The sequence below is a fragment of the Oryzias latipes genome, chromosome 7 (genome assembly GCF_053564925.1).
Source record: "Oryzias latipes strain Hd-rR chromosome 7, Olatipes_Hd-rR_3.1".
NCBI lineage: Eukaryota > Metazoa > Chordata > Actinopteri > Beloniformes > Adrianichthyidae > Oryzias > Oryzias latipes.
Window position 1 is genome coordinate 19241912 of NC_136243.1, and position 21953 is coordinate 19263864.

General features: G+C 39.8%; 3 protein-coding genes across 6 annotated transcripts; 2 read left to right on the top strand and 1 right to left on the bottom strand.

Annotated features, from left to right (window-relative positions):
* The first annotated feature begins 18 nt into the window (after positions 1–18).
* On the top strand, positions 19–7713 carry qars1 (glutaminyl-tRNA synthetase 1). Its single transcript, XM_004070531.5, has 23 exons — positions 19–243; positions 1384–1534; positions 1628–1737; positions 1829–1904; positions 1994–2058; positions 2138–2191; positions 2478–2535; positions 2610–2684; positions 2775–2860; positions 2949–3035; positions 3126–3225; positions 3305–3383; positions 3465–3704; positions 3941–4033; positions 4120–4257; positions 5295–5382; positions 5483–5629; positions 5766–5867; positions 5976–6068; positions 6223–6350; positions 6431–6497; positions 6598–6723; positions 7152–7713. Exons 1-23 carry the CDS (start codon positions 133–135, stop codon positions 7200–7202), a joined length of 2325 nt encoding a protein of 774 aa, XP_004070579.3. The 5' UTR covers positions 19–132; the 3' UTR covers positions 7203–7713.
* Positions 7714–8706: 993 nt separating this feature from the next.
* Positions 8707–17405, top strand: LOC101169034 (transcriptional regulator QRICH1). The gene is made up of 12 exons (XM_004070530.5): positions 8707–8967; positions 9598–9887; positions 11225–11323; positions 11399–11539; positions 11614–12402; positions 12486–12660; positions 13335–13489; positions 13886–14000; positions 14349–14457; positions 14575–14723; positions 14817–14907; positions 16055–17405. Exons 2-12 carry the CDS (start codon positions 9633–9635, stop codon positions 16239–16241), a joined length of 2265 nt encoding a protein of 754 aa, XP_004070578.1. The 5' UTR covers positions 8707–8967; positions 9598–9632; the 3' UTR covers positions 16242–17405.
* Positions 17406–17409: 4 nt separating this feature from the next.
* Positions 17410–21444, bottom strand: LOC105354401 (receptor-type tyrosine-protein phosphatase V-like). 4 transcript variants are annotated; one of them, XM_020704746.3, is made up of 11 exons: positions 21265–21444; positions 20870–20939; positions 20537–20636; positions 20359–20449; positions 20186–20262; positions 19946–20080; positions 19099–19221; positions 18862–19019; positions 18631–18766; positions 18460–18521; positions 17410–18366 (listed from the first exon to the last, which is right to left on the bottom strand). In XM_020704746.3, the coding sequence occupies exons 3-11, from the start codon at positions 20633–20635 to the stop codon at positions 18159–18161; spliced, it is 1089 nt and encodes a 362-aa protein (XP_020560405.1). In that variant the 5' UTR covers position 20636; positions 20870–20939; positions 21265–21444; the 3' UTR covers positions 17410–18158. The 4 variants fall into 4 exon arrangements, with proteins under 4 accessions (XP_020560405.1, XP_078806623.1, XP_020560406.1 ...); XM_078950497.1 differs by having other exon boundaries at positions 18650–18766; positions 21265–21442; XM_020704747.3 differs by having other exon boundaries at positions 17410–18369; positions 18650–18766; positions 21265–21442.
* Positions 21445–21953: the final 509 nt, after the last annotated feature.

Below are 21953 nucleotides of genomic sequence, written 5' to 3' on the forward strand. Positions count from 1 at the left end.
AAGTCTCCTATTTGCTGACAGTTTTTTATTTCTTCGCATCACACAGGAAGTCGCTCTTTGCTCTTTCTCGGAGTAGACGGGTCACATAAAGTAGCGGCGTGGCTGTGCGGTGCTGGTATATTTGGCGAAGCAATGGCGGATACGTTGGAACTTTTCACTTCGATTGGGCTCAGCGAGCAGAAAGCCAAAGAAACCCTAAAAAATGGAGCGCTTAGCTCCACCTTAAGGGACGCAATAGTTCAGGTACGAGCCTTGCAGAACATGTCAGCTGTGGAATAAGACTGATGAGACTGTAGACAGCTCACTTGCTATATTTATACTATTTTAATAACACGCGCAGTATTGCAACACAAAGTTTCATATTTTCTCTTTCGTTCCCCCCCCCCCCCCCCCCCCGCATAACTGGACTTTTCTCACTTAAAAAAGATCTTTAGCATTTTAATTGAAGTAGATTTTATTGAATGGTTCTGGAGAAGGTCAGAAGGAGCTGGATTGTTTCTCTGTAGACCTAGAGAAAGTCTGACAGGATACAGAGAGAGGATATGTGGTTTGTATACGAAGGTGTGGAGAGGCAGAGAATTGTGTTGGGGTTGTGTAGGACATGTTTTAGAGACAGTGGTGAGATGTGCTGTAAAGTTGTGAGAGCGGAGTTCACCAAGGATCAGCTTTGAGCTCCTTCTTGTTTGCTGTGGTGATGGGTGGACTGAATGCCCGGGGGGGTTAGACAAGAATCTTTGTGGATGGAAAAAAAAAAAAGTATCTTTGTGGATCATGATGTTTGCAGATGACATTGTGATGTGAAGTGAGAGCAGGGAGCAGTTAGAGGAACATTTAGAAAGGTGGAGAAGAGGAATGAAGATCAGCCACAGCTAGAAAGTACCTGTGTGTGACTGAGGGATTCAAGTGGAACGGTGAGGTAACAAGGAGCAGAAGTAAAGAAGGTGGAGGACTTTTAGTAATTGGGGTCAACAGGCTAGAGCATCAAAAAAGAAAGGAAAGAGTGAGGCGTGGGCAAGGAGGTTGAAATGGGTGAAGGACAGAAAAATGAAAGGAAAGAAGCCATGCTGTTGGCTTAGAGACTGTGGCTATGAGAATAGAGACATGAGGCAGAGCTGAAGATGTTGAGGTTCTCTTTGTAAATGATGAGGATGGATAGGATCATCAGAGGAACAACTCATGTTAGATATTTTTGAGAGAAATGCAGGTCTACTAAAAAAGGCCTTGAAGAAGACCAAAGAAGAGGTTCATGGTTATAGTCAATGAGGAAGAAGAGCACAGAGTGATGGATGATTCTCTGTAGCGACCACTGATGGAAGCAACTAAAAGGAAGGAGTAGGATTCTGAGGAAGAGAACTAACAATTGTTGCGGTTTATATTTTGTAGGCTCAAAATGTCCTCGGTACATCAGGGGTGGACAAAACCATTGGGACATTGTTGTACAGTATGGCATCTCGACTCAAAGACACCAAACGCCTCGAGTTTCTCAGTATCAATATAGCTCAACGAAAAATCAGCTCAGAGCTGCAGCTCGCAGGTAATTCTTTTATATACTGCAACTTCTTTTCTGGTTATAACTTCAACATTAAAGCAAGTTATTTGTTGGCTCTTTCCCTTTTTTTTTTTAAAGCTGCTTTGGAGTTTCTGAAGTCACACCCCCAAGATCCGATCAGCCAGTCAGAGTTTGACGAGGCATGTGGCGTGGGAATAGTCATAACGCCAGAGCAGATTGAGGACGCTGTGAGTGCAGGATTCCTCATTGACTAAAATTATACATTTGCCCAAATTATCGGAGTCGTAGTGTGTTCAGTGACAGCAAAATGATGTGCAGGTCGAGTCTGTGATCGAGAAACACAAAGAACAGCTGCTAAAGGAGAGGTACCGATTCAACATGGGGTTGCTCATGGGTATAAGATCACACTTGTTTGGTTCTAAGTCATCACTTCCATTGAACCCTTACGGACCAGCGGGGTTTCTAAATGTCTGTATGTTGCAGGTGAAGCGCGTTCAGCTCTCAAGTGGGCGGATGGAAAAGTGATAAAAAATGAAGTGGACATGCAGGTTTTTTTAATTTTTATTTTTTTACATGACTGAAAGCAAATGTCTGTTGTTTTGCAACAAACTGATTCTTGTTTCGAAGGTGCTGCATCTCCTGGGACCTAAAACGGAGGCAGACCTGGAGAAAAAGCCCAAGGTAAATTAAGCACCTAATTTCAGGAGACAAGTGTGGTCATTTTTGTGGGCCATTTAATCAATTTGCACTTTTCTGTGTGCAGCCTAGAAAAGATTTGGCCTCTTCTAAGTGATCTGCCAATTTGCCTAACAGCTGAATTCAATTCAATAACTTTAAAAAATGTCTTTTTTTTATCTACTTGTCACAATATATTTTTTCTTTTGAACTGATTGTTAATTTTGGTTTCTTTTTCATGCATGTTTCACATGCACTATTTATTGCACTCTGACTTTTTAAAATCTATCAGCCACAGAAAGCTAAAGTTGTGGAGAATGACGTAAAGAACCAGGAGATGTCGGTGAACGGTAAGAAGTAAATAAAGTCAGTCACGCCGTTAGTTCTGTTGAAGCAGCTTTAATCATGTTTACTGTTCTCCAAGGTGATGTAGGCTTTGGAGAGACGAAGTCTCTAATGGAGCAGCTCAGAGGAGAGGCGCTCAAGTTCCATAAACCAGGTACAAATAGAAAACCTTAGATCATGTTACATTTTGTTGCATTAAAAAGTATATTGATGTATTCCTGGTCCTAATATTTCACTTTGGCAGGAGAAAATTTTACAACTGAGGGTTATGTGGTCACGCCAAACACAATGAACCTGCTGAAAAAGCACTTGGAGTTCACCGGTGGGCAGGTAGAAACTGTTTTCGAAGTGTTACTTTAACACATTATCAAGAATATTATCCTTAAACAATCTGATCTTTTTGTGTGACTTTCTTCAGATCCGTACCCGCTTTCCTCCGGAACCCAATGGCATTCTTCACATTGGACATGCTAAAGCCATTAACTTCAATTTTGGCTACGCTAAAGTAAGAGCCACCATGTCAGGCAACAGTCAGAAAAGCTTTTTCAATCACTTCAGCACATTTTCCCCCCAACTTCTTCTAAATTCTTTTCAGGCCAACAATGGAATTTGTTTTCTAAGATACGATGACACGAATCCAGAGAAGGAGGAGGAAAAGTACTTCACTGCAATCAAGGACATGGTGGAGTGGCTCGGTGAGTTTCATTTGTTTGATGTACATTTGTTAGCTATCACGGCATGTAGCAATCTCTTACCAGTGTTGCTGGTATGCAGGCTACACTCCTTACGATGTGACGCACGCGTCGGACCACTTCCAGAAGCTTTACGACCTTGCTGTGGATCTTATCCGCAGGTAGGGGTAAACCTGTGCAGTATGTGTGCATGGTTGCCCAACAGTCGCAACACTGACTTCTGCTTTTTGGCTTTTCAACAGAGGACATGCCTATGTGTGCCATCAGAAAGGCGAAGAGCTGAAAGGCCACAATGTCCCTCCCTCACCGTGGAGAGACCGCCCCATCGAAGAGTCGCTGGTCCTGTTTGAGAGGATGAAGAAAGGTCTGTTTGCTGAGGGAGAAGCCACGCTCAGGATGAAGATGGTAATGGAGGATGGAAAGATGGATCCTGTGGCTTACCGGATCAAGTATACACCTCATCATCGGACAGGAGATGAATGGTATAAAACCTTTTTCTTTTTCTAACCAAATTATTTATAAAAGACTTTCTTCACTTACTGTTTTTTTTTTCCTTACTGAGAAGGAGGGTTAAATGCAGTGATGCTCAGTTTAGTTTAGCCATTACCTATTGTATTTTACAACTGATTTTATGTTTTGTGCAATTAGTGAAGCCTGTTGAGACAACTGTGTCGTAATATTGGGCTGCATAAATAAAATTGAATTGAATTTCCTGAAGGTGCATCTATCCCACCTATGACTACACCCACTGCCTGTGTGACTCCATAGAAAACATCACACATTCTCTCTGTACCAAAGAGTTTCAAGCAAGGTATGTGTAGATTATTTTATGACAGATCTTCCTCTTGGTAAGCTGTATGATATTGTTCTTACCATTTCATGGTTGTCATCCATCAGACGTTCATCGTATTATTGGCTGTGTAATGCTCTGGATCTGTACTGCCCTGTTCAGTGGGAATATGGACGCCTTAACCTCACTTACACTGTTGTGTCAAAGAGGAAAATCATCAAGCTGGTTGAGACCGGTGTTGTCAGGTAAAAACAAGAAATATATATATATATTTTCCAGTCTTATTGATGTATAGTAAATACATAAATTTGTTTATTATTTAATAACTAGTACTTACAACCATAACAAATAAATCACTGGTCATAAATGACCGAGATAGGTGAGTTTGCCGGAACTTTCCAGACATCTTAACCAAACTGATCCTTTATTTTATAGCACAAAGGCTAGAGCAATGAAGTCTACTCATCCTGGAGGTTGATGCTGTTGTTACAAATAAAATTCAGCTGTCTTACAGACTGGCCTATATTAAAGTAGGATGACTTCAGCTAGTATGTTAAAATGTTTTGTATTTTTTTAGCAGGAGAAAAGTTTCATCCAGGATTTCTTAAGGAATATTATTTTTTTATATATAAATGGCACAGCTGTGTACTTTGTGTTTTAAATGTTGAGTTAAATCACTGTCGGTGACAATTCTTTTTTTTTTTTTGTAACTGACTTTGTAAGTAACGCAGATGAGCACAGTTTATCTTACTTTTTCATATTTCTTTATAACAAGCTGCTACATAATTTTTTTCTTTATCATCCATTTTCCATCCATAATCCAAATGTGAACTTCTGTAGTCTTAAAGTTGATTAATGTATTACTTTTATGGGCATCTGGCTTAATTCAACTGCATCTTTATTATCCTGGTTTGGTCAACATGTCACCCGGATGAGATAAGAAAAGATGAAACTAGGACTTTTATCTTATTCTGGAGGCATTAACATTTTCTGAAATACCCCTCAGGGCTGTAAATATGTAAACCGTCTCACTATTTTCATTTCATGAAGAAGAAATAACTCTTTAATATAAAAAAGACACTTTAACAACCTTTATGTAAGCTACTTTACCATTTTTATGCACTTCATCTTTGATGTCTATTGGTGCAGAGGGATCTAAAACATTGTGCATCACATCGTTTTACCAAACTCCTAATTCTGAGTCATTTTGGTCATGAGTCCTTATGTAGTGCTTTGTTGCCCAGTTTGCTGTTTTCTAGTGTCACATGTTTCTTTGAAACAGGGACTGGGATGATCCTAGGCTCTTCACTTTAACCGCACTGAGAAGAAGAGGTTTCCCTCCAGAGGCTATCAACAACTTTTGTGCACGAGTACGTTGAATAGATGGGATGATTAGGTTCTTGAAGGTGAAGACGCACCTTAAACTTGGAAACACAATGCTGTTGTTGAGCTTTTCACTCTCTGCTCAAGGTGGGAGTCACAGTTTCCCAGACAACCACAGAGCCCCACCTGCTGGAGGCATGTGTGAGGGACGTGCTGAATGAATCTGCTCCTCGAGCCATGGCAGTGCTGGAACCTCTCAAAGTCACCATAACCAACCTTCCTGAAAATGCCAAGGTTTGTACAATAACTTGATTGCACTCAAACTCACAGAAGACAACCAACAGAAGTTCTTTTGAGCTTTCAATAAAATGTCCTTTACCCAACGACTGATTTCACGGCATCATCCCAGTCCTGTTTTATGATCCCTTAGTCAGATGTTCGAGTACCAGACTTTCCTGCCAATGAGGCCAAAGGAAGCCACACGGTTCCGTTCACACGCACCATCTTCATTGAACAGAGTGACTTCAGAGAGGTTAGAAAATAATAATACAATTTGTTGCCTACAAGTTTTTTGTAAAATCATTGGATTGGGAAAAAGGCTAACTGCACTTCCCCCCCCCCCCCCCCCCCCTATTACCAGGTGATGGAGAAGGGCTACAAGCGCCTGACTCCAGAGCAGCCCGTTGGTTTGAGACATGCTGGGTACGTCATTTCTATCCAAAAGATCATCAAGGTGAGACTTGGAGCTGAATCTCAGCTTTACTTTTACACCAATGTTGAGAATTTTTCAAATTATTTTTTTTGTACATTTAAATAACCTAAATATTCATATAATTTATCAGCATTGCTGTTTTATTTTTTTTACTTTTTCCTCTTTATTTTTTTAGGACGCTGAGGGTAAAGTGGCGGAACTAGAGGTGACCTGCTGCAGTTCTGAGACTGCAGAAAAACCAAAGGCCTTTATCCACTGGGTCAGCAAACCACTGGCGTGCGAAGTGCGTCTGTATGATAAGCTGTAAGTCTCCAATCAGAGTTACCGGCATATGGCTCTACATTCGGAATATTCACTGAATCTAAAAATGTCATGTTTTTTAGCTTCCTGCACAAACACCCAGAGGATCCATCTGAAGTACCGAATGGTTTCTTGAGCGACATCAACCCTGTGAGTGCCTATAGCATGAAAGGGCTTGTTTGGATTGCCTCTGGCCAACTGTTTCTATTTAAAGTTGATATAATTTTCAATTTTTTTTCTTTTAATTCAGCATTCCCTTGAAGTGATCCGCAATGCCTTGGTGGACACATCAGTCAAGACAGCTAAAGTTTTTGACAAATTCCAATTTGAGAGAGTTGGATACTTCTCTTTGGACCCTGACAGCACTGCAAACAAGGTAATAAAGGGTCACTTTTTTTATACTGAATGAAAAAGTTTAAGCTTTTACAAAATAGTTGTTTATTTAGGTCAGTGCTTCTCAATTATGTTTTGCAAGGCCCCCCCTAAGAAAAAGAAAATGTTTTGCGCAAAGGAGGCAGGAGCGCAGCTGCAAGGATGGCAGTTTCCAGGTTTCAGGCTGTTACAAACTCTGTGATATAACATATAATAGTAAACCAATAGTGGAGCAAATTTTTTTCCAAGCACTGAGCTGCTGCCGCCACCGCCCCCCTGTTAAATTTGCGCCCCAGACAATTGCCTGTATTACCTGTGCCTAAAGCCGCTACTAGCGGGCCCCACTATTTGAGAAGCACTGATTTAGGTCAATATTAAAATACTTATGCATGATGAGAGCTAACTTCATAAATCTTTTTTGTTTCACTACAGCTCATCTTCAACAGAACAGTCACTCTCAAAGAAGACCCTGGAAAGATCTAATTAATTTTAGATCAAGCTGCTCTTCTTACTTCCCATGAGTCCTTAGACATATGCAATTTTATAGCATCACCTATTTTGTAACCCCAGCCTGTTTAGTGTGAGCTACAAACTTAAGCTAGCTGACACTAAGCTTTATTTGATGTTGCTATCATTTTTGTTTTTGTTTTAGCCTCCCACTGCAAAATTTCTAAAGCTCTTATGACAGCAGTTTAGTTTGGTTGTGATTTCTTCAAAGCAGCACAATCGCAGAACTTAACTGCAAGAACTTTATTTATCTCAGTTCTGTACAATCAGTGCCGTCTTTATTAATAAGTGCTTTCCACTGTTTTCCACATTTCAGCTAATCTTTCATAAATTTGATATTGACTCAGCTGGTGTTACAAAAGAAGATGCTTTCAAATGCCATTCGATTTCTTGCAAAGGGTGTGGTGTAGTGGTCCACTACACCGTTTGTAGACTCAGGGGGTCCTTTGATAACAAACAACAATAAATGAATCTGTTTAAAAAGAAAGTTTCTGATTTATATTTATTTATTGAAAAGAAATATTTTGATATGGGAGGTAATTATTAATTGATCCAGAGTTGGACTTGTATGATGTGACTTTTTTTGAAAACTTTATTTATTACCCATAATTGTGTTAATACATTTAAATACTCTTTACATTTTAGTATAATATTATCATTTATATAATAATATCACCATTGGTTAAACATATGACCTGCACGTGGGTTTGATTCTCAGGGGGCGCAATGAGCTTCATCCACTGTGGGTCCTTTGGCAACGCCCTTTTTGCAACTGCCTAACTATGTAGTACAAGGGGGGGCTAAGACTGAGTCTCCATGTGCCGGTGCCCAGCCCGGATAAAATGCAGGGTTGTGTCAGGAAGGGAATCCAGCGTAAGACTCTGTCAAACCACCAGAGTGACTCGGTGGAAGCAGATTTGCTGTGGTGAGCCCTGAAGGGTTATGGCGAAAGGTGAACAATGTTATTATTATATTATTATAATACTACTTTTCTTTTTTTCAAGTGGCCAATCCTTAAAATATTTAGTCACAAAAGTTAACTTTTCAATACATTGTTAGTACTTTAGAAATTAATTTATCCAATGGATAAACTGTTTTTTGTTGAAGATTTCAAGTGTCAAAAATGGTCTTTTCTTGAAAAGAGATGAAGTTAAACGCATAGTTTAAATTAAGATAATGAAGCATGCACTTTGCAATAACGTGCGGGTTTACACTGGTTCAATGCGTGGGAATTAACTCTCAACTCCCCGAGGCCTTAGACACTCATTCATTTAAAGTCAAGTCAGCGAAAAATTTAATGCATTTTCTTGAGGCCACCTTAAAAGATTATTAAGAAAGCGAGCCACTCCGAGTCTCTCTCTGGCAACAACTCGTTTTAAGGTGGACTGGTATCTATGCTATTGCTCAAGTTACTTTCCCCGAGTGAGCTGCCTTTAAATTACAGTAGATAAACGTCGAGATGTCGCGATAACACCTGTCTTAAGCATCGCGAGAGCACTGTCAAATACAACTCGATTTCTGATTGGTTTGTGATGTTTGTTGTAAGATGGCGCCCTGAGAAATATTAGTGGTGTGAAGAAAGAAAAAACTATAATTAACCTTCGGAAGAAAACAGTACAGCATAAAAAAGACTAGGAAAACAATAATACCACTTTTTCCCCCTATCGTTTGAGGAAGAGGGACATTTCGGAGACAGATAACGGTTTTTGGAAGCTCAAACCTCGGCTTGTAGAGGAAAGAGGTAGTCTAAGCGCTCAGTTGCTAATGCTAGCTTGTTAGCGTTTAAGAAATAACATAATGTTAACGTAACGTTATAATAAGAAGGGTTGATGCTATTGTGTGCTGTTACGACGGGTACCTTAAATCACGAAGCAAACAGATTGCCAACCATAGACTCGTTGACAAAATGTTCTGCTACACCTTGAATTTAATTTGGAAACAACACGTTGCTAGTTAGCACTTTTTACTGTAGCTAACCTAGCATGTTGTGTAATCACCTGTATTTATTAGACGTTGTAATGCTAGGTTACCTTAGATAAAAATGACGCAGAAGCAGCATTGAACTGGTGTGTTTTAGCCAGTTGTTTTTACTCCGACTTTACTCGCTGCGTCAGATTTGGAAAGTGACCGCGCTTTTGTCCCAGCTCGTTTTGACTTGCAGGGTTAACCCTTTCGTGTTACCCTGTTTCATTACCGGCACACTAGCTCAGCTGTAGTTCAGGTTCATGTCACATCTCTAAATATATTTCTTGTCATTTTTTTTATAATGTGTCAGAATTTTTTAATTACAGAAAAGAAAACGTATTTAGTCATTTATACGTGTCATATTTAATAGTTTCTAAGTTTGCTGAAGCCCATATTTACTTCACAGGTTGCATTTGACATCAGAGGACACTATCAGCAGTAATGAACAACTCTATGGATAGTACAGGCTCCTATGAAGAGCTAATGAGACAGAAAGCTCGGAGCATCCCCCAGCATCGCATGAAGGAGTTCCTGGAGTCTTTGGCCAGCAAAGGTCCAGATGCATTACAGGAGTTTAGCCAACAAAGTGGAGACACTACAACCACCACTTCCACCATGGTTTACCATCAGGAGACCAACTGCATCTACACCGACAGCACAGAAGTGGCAGGATCACTGTTGGAGTTGGCATGTCCGGTAAATAAGTGTTACAATATTGAATCAGATGAAACAATGATTTAAAGACTTTTAGTCTTTGGTTAAGCGTTGGCTGGTATACTTCTAGTGTCTTCATTTAACTCTTGATTTGCTACTTTAACTGTGGGGTTGTCTTTGTTTTTAAAGATTTCTGTTTAGCCTTGGTTGAAAGGAACTACCTTCTTGTTGCAATTGTGCAATGTCTCTCTGTGGGACCTTGTTTTGAGTCAGTTTCCTTTTGCAACAACTCTTTAAGATCTGTAACACTTTAATGTAAATGTTAAGACTATTTAGGTATTTACTTTGGCAAAGCGATCATACATTGGTTTCCCTCATTATTCATTGATAAGTATGTTTCTTTATCCAAATCTATTGTAAAAAATAAAACGAGTTGATGACCTGGAAACATGATAGTTTCACGTAGTCACAATCTTATATTAACTTGAACTATTTAATGAATTGAACAAATCCCTTTATGCATTTGACCAACCAATTGGAGCTCTTATGTTAGATGTTGCCCTCCTGATTAGACGAGCGTCATTTGGAGAATAATTTAAGGTATTTTGACTCTTATTTAAATTAAACTTTTGCAGTGAAATGGAAATGTTTTTGTTGTTTTTGCTAGTTGTTCATTTATCGCAGGTTATGTCGTTATCACAACATTGATCACTAATATTGCATATCGTGAGTTTTCTTCATACCGTGCAGCCCTAGTTGACACTGTTGTAAAAATATACCTCTCATTTGCAACTAGAATAACTTGTATTTAAAAATGTTTACATTTAAAACACATGACCCCAAATTAGATCAGATAGAGCTGTATTGCATTATAAATTATGCATTTTTTGCTGCGAAAAAGAAAAATGACTTGCGTTTATTATAGTCAAGAAGAAATTGGAAATATTTAAGAATGATATTTTTTATTTTACAAAGTTAAACAAAACTTTTTCTTTCTTTTTTTTGGCTCAGTGGAGAGTTGACATGTCCATAAATGTTGGCGTAATACTCACAAGAATAAATTGTTTTGTTTTGTTCTTGGTGCAAACAGCTAACAGATATTTCAACTGAATTGAATCTCATTTTAGACAGAACATCTCCACATTTTTAGGACATAAACACAGTTTAAATTTTGGAAAAAAAATTCTATATACTTTGTAATTCTCTAGCATCTGGCAATTATTAAAACTCTTTTCACTAAGTTTTAACAAACCTTAATTTTAGTTTTTTTAATTAATTTTTTTATTTAATAAACTGCCGTTCTAATAGTCTCCAACAATCCTATGAGAAGTTCTTCCTCTGAGTATAAGAATTTTGACATGTAGTATCTTCTGATACAGGTTCAGGTGCAGGTTCAGCCTCAGCAGCAACAGCAGATACAAGAGTCTGCAGCCCAGCAGCAGTCTGTGCAGCAGAATACAGAACAACAGATAGTGCAGGTTTGTATTTCTGTCTATCTGGAGATGTATTTCCTAATTTGGGATATTAAATCACACGTCTAATGCTTTTTTTAGGTGCAGATTCAAGGTCAGCAGCAAGGCCAGATGCTGGGCCAGGTTCTCCAAGTGCCCTCAAGCTCACATCAGCAGCTACAAGGTGTAACCACGGCACAGCTGATTCAGCCAGGGGAGCTAACAGAAGAGCAGCACCAACAGGTTTGCACACAAACAGCAACACAATGTTTTGATTACAAAAAAATTAAATGTTTAATCAACCCTTTATGTTGTAGCTACAAGCACAGCTGGTAGCAGCTGTTGCAGGAGGTCAACAAATCCAGATCCAGACTGTAGGGGCCCTCTCTCCCACTCAGCAACAGGATGGTACTGAGAGAAGAGTAATGGGGACCACAATAGCTGCACCTCAGGGAGCAGGTGTTCTCCAGCCAGCCAAGAAACGCAAGGTGGACATGCCCATCACGGTGTCTTATGCTCTTCCCGGCCAGCAGGTAGCCACAGTCCTGGCTATTCCTCAGGGTCAGGGACAGCAGCAGAGTTATGTGTCCCTTCGACCAGATCTCCTAACTGTGGACAGTTCACACCTTTACAGCGCCACTGGGACTATCACCAGTCCTACAGGGGAGACCTGGACCATCCCTGTTTATTCTGCTCCTGCTGGATCTGGGGGTCGTGAGCAGGTCACACACATTGCCATTCCCCAAGAGGCCTATGGAACAGTGCAGGTTGCTGGAGCAAACACTACAACGATGACAACAATGCCTACACAGGTCACGATTGAGAATGACAAGCTTAAAAATGTGACTAGTCAAAGTCAGACAGCACAGGCTGTTTCCAGCATAACAAGCTCCGGTGGCATGGGGAACCAGGAGGAAGTGGTGCACACACTGTCCGCAAACACCCTGTTTCCTGCCCAACTGATGAATGGGAACATCCACATCCCTGTGGCTGTGCAGGGCTACTCAAACACCACACAGTCACTTATTTGGGACCCCCAGCAGCAGGTACTGCACACACAGGGTCTGTCGGGACAGGAAGCCCAGCAGCTGCAAGTAATAGCACAGGTATGCATCTAGCATCCATTTTTAAAAATCCTTTAAATGCGTTTATGCTGACAGCACAGTGAACAGTTGATATGTCTGAACAGGGTCAGACGGTGGTGGCAGAAGTAGACGGTCAAGGCCAACAGGTGCAGGTCCAAGAGCTGCTTTTGCCTGCTACACTGAAGCCAGAGGAAGGGTTGGATGTATGGCGGCTTTGGGCGCAGCGCAAGAACGCTGAATTAGACAAGTCGGACAAGAACAAACTTGCCCCCATTGGCCGTAAGTTAAAGATTAAAGAAAAAAGATGGTTTTGGTGCAAATCTAACTTTATGCAAGTGTTTTTTTATGTCAGGATATAGTGCACCCCTTCTATTTACAAGAATTTTATCATTCATTTCTCAGGTAAACAACTCAAAATTTACCAGTGTTGTTGACTAACAAAAGCTATCTATATACCATTTTTAATTGTCTGTTTAATAAGGTCAATCCAAATTGATCAACACATCAACACAATTTATGTAAATGTGGCAGAATTTGAAGAAATGTGCTACAGCTATTAAATGTGCAAAATGGAAATGTTTAAGCACTGTTTTAGTTCATCACAACCACACCAACCCACCAGTACAAAAAGCCTACATTATGAGGATTTATGAATTCCTCAAGCTTTGTGATTGACTGGTTTCATTCAGTTTGTGTTTTCTTTTTGTTCATTCATGTGTTCCAGAAGTTGAGTAGAGACGATGGAGTCAGGTCCACACTGTTGTAGTAATGTCATTAAAACACCACGTAGAACGTGTTTTTTCCCCACAAATTGCTGCTGAAATGGCTAATTAGTTGTTTATTTTCCAGATAAATTAGAGATGAAATATATATTTATTCACTTGGCTGCTTATTGTCATCACCTCCACCCTTTTCTATGATATTGATGGACGGTGTTTTTGTTTTTCTGTCAGGACGGCAGGCACTGCGCTTTCAGGAAGACTTGGTGTCTTGTGCGGTGGCTGAGCTCTGTATGGGTCTGTCTTTGATGACAACAGAGGCTCGGGGACTGGAGGGGGAGTCTTATGAGGCTGATGTCCTATACTATATCTTTTTGTGTATTCAAAAAGTGAGCTCCTCAAAGGCACACAAAAACACACCCTGTTCATTATAACATTTTGTAATTGTAATGTATATTGTACAAGAAGGAAATCCCTTAACAAACACTGAATAGTCCTGGATACGGTAAAACCAATATTTAGTGGGATGTTTATATTGAATTCTTTTTTTTTTTAACAAAACAAGGGGTCACTTGTTTCTCTCTGTCATGTTAAGGTAAAGCAGAAAGGCTTTCCAATGATTAAAAATGGGGAGGGGTTTTTGTGTAATTGCAGGATTTTGGTTGGATTTAGCGGCTTTATTTGTGGTGATGGCTGTCATTACACCCACCACACTAAAATCCTCCATTGCTGACTGCTATGATGTAATCAAAGTTATGGACCATGTTTCTTTTTCCCCCCTGTAGTATCTGTTCGATAATGGTCGAGTGGATGACATCTTCTCAGATCAGTACTACACTCGTTTTGCACACAGTCTTCACCAAATCCTGGAACCTTGGAGGCCGTCTGTTCATCCTTTAGGTACCACCAAATGTTTTGGTTTTTTTAAAGCCAGTGTATTTGTTACAATGTTCTTTCCTCATAAAACACAGTGTTCTTTCCTCTAACTGGATGGTAAATGTAAAACAAAACCCAACTCTTTATTACTTTTACAGTTCAGTTAGTAACTTATTTTGTTAATTAACAGGAAATGTATTTATATTTTTATTTGATAGGTGTAGTTATACATAATTTGTTGTTAACATCTTACTTTTTTGTTAGGTAGCTAATGCCCATGTTCTCAATTCCTACAGAGTCCATTTTAAAGTGGGTGTGGGCTTAGTATCACACTGCAGTTCTTTATCATCTTCCCTTACGTTTCCATAACAGGTTACGTTATCCCCAGTCATGTGACGGAGGAAATGCTGTGGGAATGTAAACAGCTGGGAGCTCATTCTCCCTCCACACTGCTCACCACTCTCATGTTCTTCAACACAAAGTGAGTTTTAGAGGGTCAGTGCTGTCATTTGCTTATGATAGAGATCAGACGGGCTGTTTCCATTGACCCTTAAACTTTACATATGTGCCTTATAAACTAATATGTATGCATTTCTAGGTATTTTCATCTGAAAACAGTGGATCAGCATTTGAAAGTGGCCTTTTCAAAAGTGTTAAGACACACCAGAAAGAGTCCCAACAACCCTAAAGATAAAAGCACGAGCATCCGATACCTCAAGTCAACAGAGAGGTTCATTGGGCAGAAAGGTAAAAGCATCAGAGGATCAAATGTCTAAGAGAAAAAACACATTTTAGCAAAAGCTTTGATTCACAATGTCGTCCTTTCTGCTTTTTGTACAGTAACAGACGACATGTATGCAGAACAGCTGGAAGACCCAGAGAATCCACTACGATGCCCCATCAAGCTCTATGATTTCTACCTCTTCAAATGGTAAATATGAAGAAGATGATGAGGAATCCATGGGAAAAAAAGATGAAAAAGTCTGGTGTCATTTAATGTTGCTTTTTAGCTAATTTAACCGTGCAAATTTCTTAACCACAGATTTTAACATGCTTTGAAGACCCAGTAAGAGGAAAATCATGTTTTTGGTGTTTTTACATATTGTGGCACTTTTCTGATGAAGGCCATCATCAGAAAGTTACCACCGAGCTGTGGGCGGGACTGCTGGCGCAAAGCAAACACCCCCCCCCCCCCCCTTCCCATTGCTCAGAGTTTCCCGTAATGCCACTCCTGCTAGCTTAAAGCCCATCACAACCCCAACCTAACATTACTGGTACAAAAAAAAAGCAACATTGGAGCCATCCAGTTGTACAGATTTGAGCCAGATTTCAGCTCAGAGGAGGAAACCAAAGACTTACGTGTATCGTCTACAAGTCAATGCATCAGATAAAGTGGGGCAGGGGGCTTGTGGCCCACCCAATATATTTTACATATTGTGAATGCGGAGTATATTTAAAAAAATATTGTATTTGTTACGGCCACAAACTCCCTGCTCCACTTTATTCTGATGCATGATTTAACATAATTAAATGTAGCTTCTAAATTACAAGGTACAAATGCAAATTCAGAGGCCTGAGTGCAGAACACTTCTACTATTTCTCACCTTCTACTCTGTCAGGGTTTGTTTTTCTAGTTTATTTGAAGAAGAGCTGCTGCTTTTTAAATAAAACATTGAGTTTGTGTAATTGGCATGGTGGGTGCAGTAAACCTTGTACTGTGTGCTAAAAATCTAAATGTGAGAAATGTCGTTGCTAAGCAACTGAAAAACATGGACGCCTAAGAAATCTTTCCTTGTTATTCTCCAGAAGGTCAGTAATTGTATTTTCACTTTCAGCATAATTATTAGCACTTTAGAGCATCTTTGATTGTTGCTGTGTCTTTGAATTTTTTTTTAATCCACGTAGATGAAAAATCATACTTAAAGTTTTTTTATTTCAAAGCTCACATTTGGTGACAGACCCCCCACCCATTTGATATGCTCTCTCTAAGTTTTTCCCGTCTGTTTCTAAAGAAATTTTTAGAAAAAAAACATCTGGGCATCCCAGAAATGTTCTTACACGTTTCTGTTTTCTGTCAGTCCGCAGAGCGCCAAAGGTCGCAACGATACCTTCTATCTGACTCCGGAGCCTGTGGTGGCTCCAAACAGCCCCATCTGGTACTCGACCCAGTCAATCCCGAAAGAGCAGCTGGAGCAGATGCTGGCTCGCATCCTTTTCGTTCGTGAAATCCAGGAAGCCATTAGTATGTCGGAAAATGTGCATTAATGGGACCAGAAGGGAATTAAAAAAAAATGAAGAGACCTCCTTCTTTTCTTCACCTAGCCTTCAATTGCTCATCAAATCCCCCCCACACACACACACTGTTGTGCTAAGGGGAGGCATGTATATGTTTATATTCACCGTGTGTTACCTTACCTTCTACACAAACTGTACATAGGCATACAACACATATAGATTATGATTTGTCTCCTTCAGGCAGTCACTCAGTTACCTTTTACTTTTTGTTTCGGCCAAAGGATGTAGTGTCTAACAATTTTATTGGACCTGAACTCTAATTTAAGTGTTATTTTAACAGTTGGTTGTTCTCACCAATAGTTTGTAATAAGTATTTTCTTTATTTTAATGTGTAATATATTTTTGCATATATCCTCACTTGGGCTGGCCTGTGCTATGCTGCTATTCATGTTCTTCTTGTTTCTTTACTGTTCTTCCTGCTTTGATCACAGCCCGAGTCCCAGTGAATACCTTTGTGGTATTAAAGCTGCTTTGAGCAGCCAGGCTTTGGCCTAAAAACTCGTACAGTTGTGTAAAATCTTTTTTTATGGATATATTCCTGTCTTTGCTGAACTGACCTCTCATTTGTACCTGTTGGACTCCGGAAATGCTGCTCAAGGTGTTTCTCCTCCAAGCTCGGGCAGTAAATCACATCAGGACAAAAAATCCGCCTTGGATTTTGTGCTTTTAAGGGAAACCCACCACCACCTGTCATCCTGCAGTGTGTAGACCTTGCTGTATGTCGGAGGCGGGACCCAGGGAAGGGGCAGGATGCTGAACTCTGCTTGATCCTCATTTCTCTTCTCAGGAGGCTACCAATTCCAACATTTTCTTTTCCTGAAAAGGAACTTCTTTTCTGATTTTCACTGCAAAACAGGAGAAAGATGATCATTTGTTGGCCCTTAAAATGTTCCACAATGTATATTAATCATAGCGCCTTCATAAACTCTGATGGATTTTAATCATCTGAAATGAATGACAGTGCCTGTATGTTTTTGAACATGGATCAGGTTTTTTTTTTGTACAGTCGTTGTACGTGTCTGTTTTTAGTGTCATGTGCATCCTGAAGTGCTGATAACCATTTGTGTGACATGAATTCATGCACAATGAGTTTTCAATACAAGAACTTAATAAAAAATAAGAACAGCCTTTAAAGCAGTTTTGGGGCAGACTTTTAATAAAGCTAGTTGTTTTTGCAGCACAATGCAGATCTTGTTTAAGGCTTTCTTCATGGCCTGAAACTTGCTCTGCCTGCAGTTTTTTTTGTCTTTGTGCAAACGTAGGAACCTTTACTTCTTGTGAAACTCAAGGGATGAGTAGAATAACAGGTCTGACTAGAAGTGCAAAGTTATTTCATTTTCCCTTCACATAAAAACGAATGTGTCACAGACACATGAGTAAGTACATTCAAAATGGAACTGCAACATCAGATTAACAAAAGAAACCTTCAAATTTGCACTTGGATCGTAAGGAACAAGTAGACTGTAAGTAGCAAATCTGTACCGATTATAAAATATGTAATTGTTCCTTTAGAGAGACCTCTTGACCTCGCTATGTTTAAAAATGCTATGGTCACAATTAAAAAACAGCCATGCCCAGAAACGTATAAAATAAACAATTGTGCAGGAGAGTTTACCAAAAAAAGTTTCTTAGAAACAGTGAAAACCTTGCCATCATTTCTGAAAACAGTTTTGATACATTCATTGTTCTGTCATGGTTGTGCGATGGCGCTCGTCATTTAATGTCTTTTTGTACAAATCTTTTAAACAGAAATGTTAGGCCAGTTTTCTGCCTGCAGGAAATGTCCTTGTATTGTATACAAAGCACTTTTTTTTTTCATCTTCGCTGCCCCCACTGGAGGTGCTTCATGCGGGCCAGAATCCTGTCTGGCCATCCTCTGGAATGCCATCAGGAGCCGTTTGACGTCTTCATATTCGATACGGAGGGCAGTAGCCTCCTCAGCAGGTTACCGGGCTTTAAAATCTGCTGCACTGTATTCTGTGATGGTTGAGGTGGGCGTTGGGAGGATTGTCTCCTCTTTCCTGCTTTGTCTCCTCGTCCTGAAGAGCTCTGAGGGCTGACTTTAGTTTGTGGGTTGGCTCCTTGACTCTGAGGCCTGCTGATAGAAAGTGGAGATGCGGTTTACAGGTTGCACTAACCAATGCTGCCTTCCCTGTTGGAGCTCTTTGAGCATGTCCTGCTTTCTCACCTTCCTATCGCTCCTCCACTGAGCCATTGTATCAGACAGTCATGAATTAGTATATATTGATCCTGGGAACACAAAGTTGAGCAGGTGATCTACAGCGAGTCATGGAAAACTCATTCATTTTAGAAATGTGGCTAGATTCCACCAGAGCGGATGATGAGAGCATTGACCCACAGGAGTCTGAACCATGTACATTCGATGGAGCCGCAGGTCTTCCACAGCAGCTTTGATGTTCGGCTGGATCCCTCGCATACACAGCTGCATTAGCCACAACAAGGTGACAAATGTCCCCGACCGCCCAACGCCTGCACTGTATTGTAAAAAAACAGTCAAGATTTACAGAAAAATACTGACACCAGACAAATATGGGGGCTAACTTATAGACTTCAGAGGTCAAACTCCCACCTGCAGTGCACCACGGCCGGCCCCAGGCAAGGAGTGGCCTCCAAATGCTGCCGCACATGCTCAGTGAACACACACAGAGACGAAGGGAGTGGGACATCCTGGTCTGGCCAGGTGGGATAGTAGTAATGTGTAATTATTCTGTCATTTGGGTTTCCTCTCTGAAATGTTAGCGCACATTTTGAATGCACAGGTGACGAGCACAGAAGTCAGAAGACATCCAGGAGGCAGCTGACTCACCTGCTGCAGGTTTATGGTTGTTATGAAAAAATCTGCAGCCTGTTTGCGAGTCACAGTTGTCACTTGAATTGATCCATAATACATGGTCCTAGATTCCAGAGGCCAGTACTTTTCACACATAATCTGAAAACAAAAGTGTCATTTTAGAGATGTAAAAGTCAAAAAAATAAAAGAATCCGCCAAGCTATTGGAATGCCACGATCATTTGTTTTAAAAAGGACAGTGCTTGGCTCTTGTAATATCACATATAAATGTAACCAAGATTCAAATTCAACAAATTTGTGTTTGAATACAAAACATGTCTGGGATATATTCATTAATTAAAGATGACTCGAGTTGAACATCTTAAGCTAAATACGTTACAGATATACATTAAATAAAACTTTTTCTCTGCCAAAACAAAAAGAAATAAAAATGTGTACATGCATAAATCTACTTTGACTGTGTTTCTTTTTTGTCTGGGTGCAGGGATTCCTTACTACTTGTTTTGCCACTTTAGAGTTGAAATACAGTCTAGTTCATAATCCTAAAAGTGCAATCCCATTCTTAACCGATAAGTCTGTGGTGAGCTTTAAAGATTTTTCCAGAGTGTTTTGTTTGGTCAGAGCAGACCAAAGCAATTGTTTAAAGTTATGTCACAATATTTAAAGTAATTACATATCCTCTTGCTCCTTATAGATTGAAAATGTCTTTTTAAAAAGGGATTTGTCATTTTCAATTGAAGTTGTGATGATTTTGTAAAGCAAATGAATCCAAGTTCTTTTTTGATCAGTTGATTTAAAAAAAAACTAAGCCCTTCAGTTAATATTCCATCTTTTGAGTGTAGAGTTTTAAACAGGGGTCGTACAGTGTGTTTTTGTTTCAGTGATGTCACCATGACAATTATCCTGACGTTCTGCTCCCACACCATCCTCCAGAAGTCTGGCAAGGTGTTTTGTAAAGGACCCTGGGTGCAGATGAAGTCTCTTTCTGACCCTCCGCCCTGAATCCAGACACACAAACACAGACTGGTAATGACCTCAGGCGAGACGCAAGAGTAGTAAAACCAACACCCCATAACAATGAGTCTGGAAGTGAGAGATCTTACAGGCACAAAATTTGCATTAATGTAATCAGAGCCTGGATCTTGGTTTTGAATGGACAGCCTCACCCGACTGTGATCATCTACAATCAAATGTGGAGAGCGGACAGACATTAGTGTCACATTTGGTCAGGAACACTTCCCGAAAAGATTTCAAACATCAGAGGCTTCACACTCACACGGCAAAATTAAAGGGTATCTATTCTTCTGTTTGTTGGCGTCTGCGGCGCCTGCTTTGGTGGGGAGGTCTTTCCCAACTTCACTGAGCTCCTGCATAAAGCCAAAGATGGGAGCACGTGTGAACACCTCACAAACCACGGATCTGATGCAAGTTGTATTTCTGTTTGTCTTGGTTACCCTGAACTCTTGTTTAAAGCCTCGGTTGTTGTTAGCAGCAAGCGAGACACATCTTGATTTCAACTTCTGCAAAATTTCAGACCTGGAGAATGTTTCCATCCTGAAAAGCAAGAAGGAAAATTAGCCAGTGCTTTTACTCAAACACTGATTTTATTATTCCATTCTTGCTTCAAGAAAAGCATATTTTAAAAGCATGGATACGCATATATTAAAAATATTAAATAAATGTGCATAACACAAACTGTATAATTTAACCTGAGTTTACAGTTGAAGGCCAAGAATGCATGAAAATAACATTAAGACAAGAGAATTCCATAACTTTGTCAATTTTACCTCAAGAAAATCTTAGAACTTGAAAAGGAAGGAAGTTGGAGGGATTTTAGAGACGATCATGGGAAAAGTTCTGTGAGAAAAAAAAGTCAAATTGAAAAGTCAGAAACGACATTTGTGCATCCTTTCCTCCTTCAAAATAGTAATGAATATGCAAAATTAATCTATCTATACTTCAACTATTTTTCTCTATTAAAAGAAGTTAACCAAAAACTTTACATTTAAGAAAAAGAAGGCTTAGACTATGAGAGACTAAGAAGCTAAGCTCCACATTCACAGAACACAATAACTATTTTACTCACCTGGGCAGAAAAAAAACCTGTTTGAACAAGCTTTGAAACCCAAGCAGCAACAGTGAGACAAAACAGCTTCAGAGGCATACAAAGTTCTACTCTTACCTTTCCTGTATGAAGCCGGGTAGATGAATTGGGTCACTCACAGGAGGATGAAGAGCAAAGGCAGACAATTGTCCCAATCCAACTCATGCCAAAGTGGTCAGGTTATGATTCTGAGTCTGTCCTCTGGCAGGAAAAGGAATGTGATGGTGGGTGGAGACAATGGGTGGAGACAGGAACACTAAACGTCAGGGGAGGGATGTTAGTATTCAAGATGGTAGGAGGTATTGTTTTGCCTCCTTATTATGTCTTCTACCTTAAAAAAATGTCCCTGCTTCTATGAAACGTGCTAAAAAATACGAGGCAATCAGCATACTTGGTTTGAACTTTGCAGGCATTTTGGATGTAAACACAAGCACCTCTTTTAGTTTAAAGATTAAAAACATTTACTGGTGTTGTGACACTTATTTTTTTAATTGCACTGCCAAGAATTCCCAACAATTATCATGGGATTTGACTTTTTTTCTGACCTAAAAGCTATGATTGTCAGGTGATTTCTTTGAAAATACATTTGAGCAGTCAGAAGTACAAACATGATTGATAACTTCTTTAATTTGATAATTTTGCTCATTTTGTCCCCAATTTCTTTAGGTTTTCTTTCTTTCTGTTTGAATTTATTGCAGAGGCACGTGGTCACCTTAGACTAATGAAAAAAAAGGAGGAAAAAGAATCTGGAAATCTGTGTCCCTGCA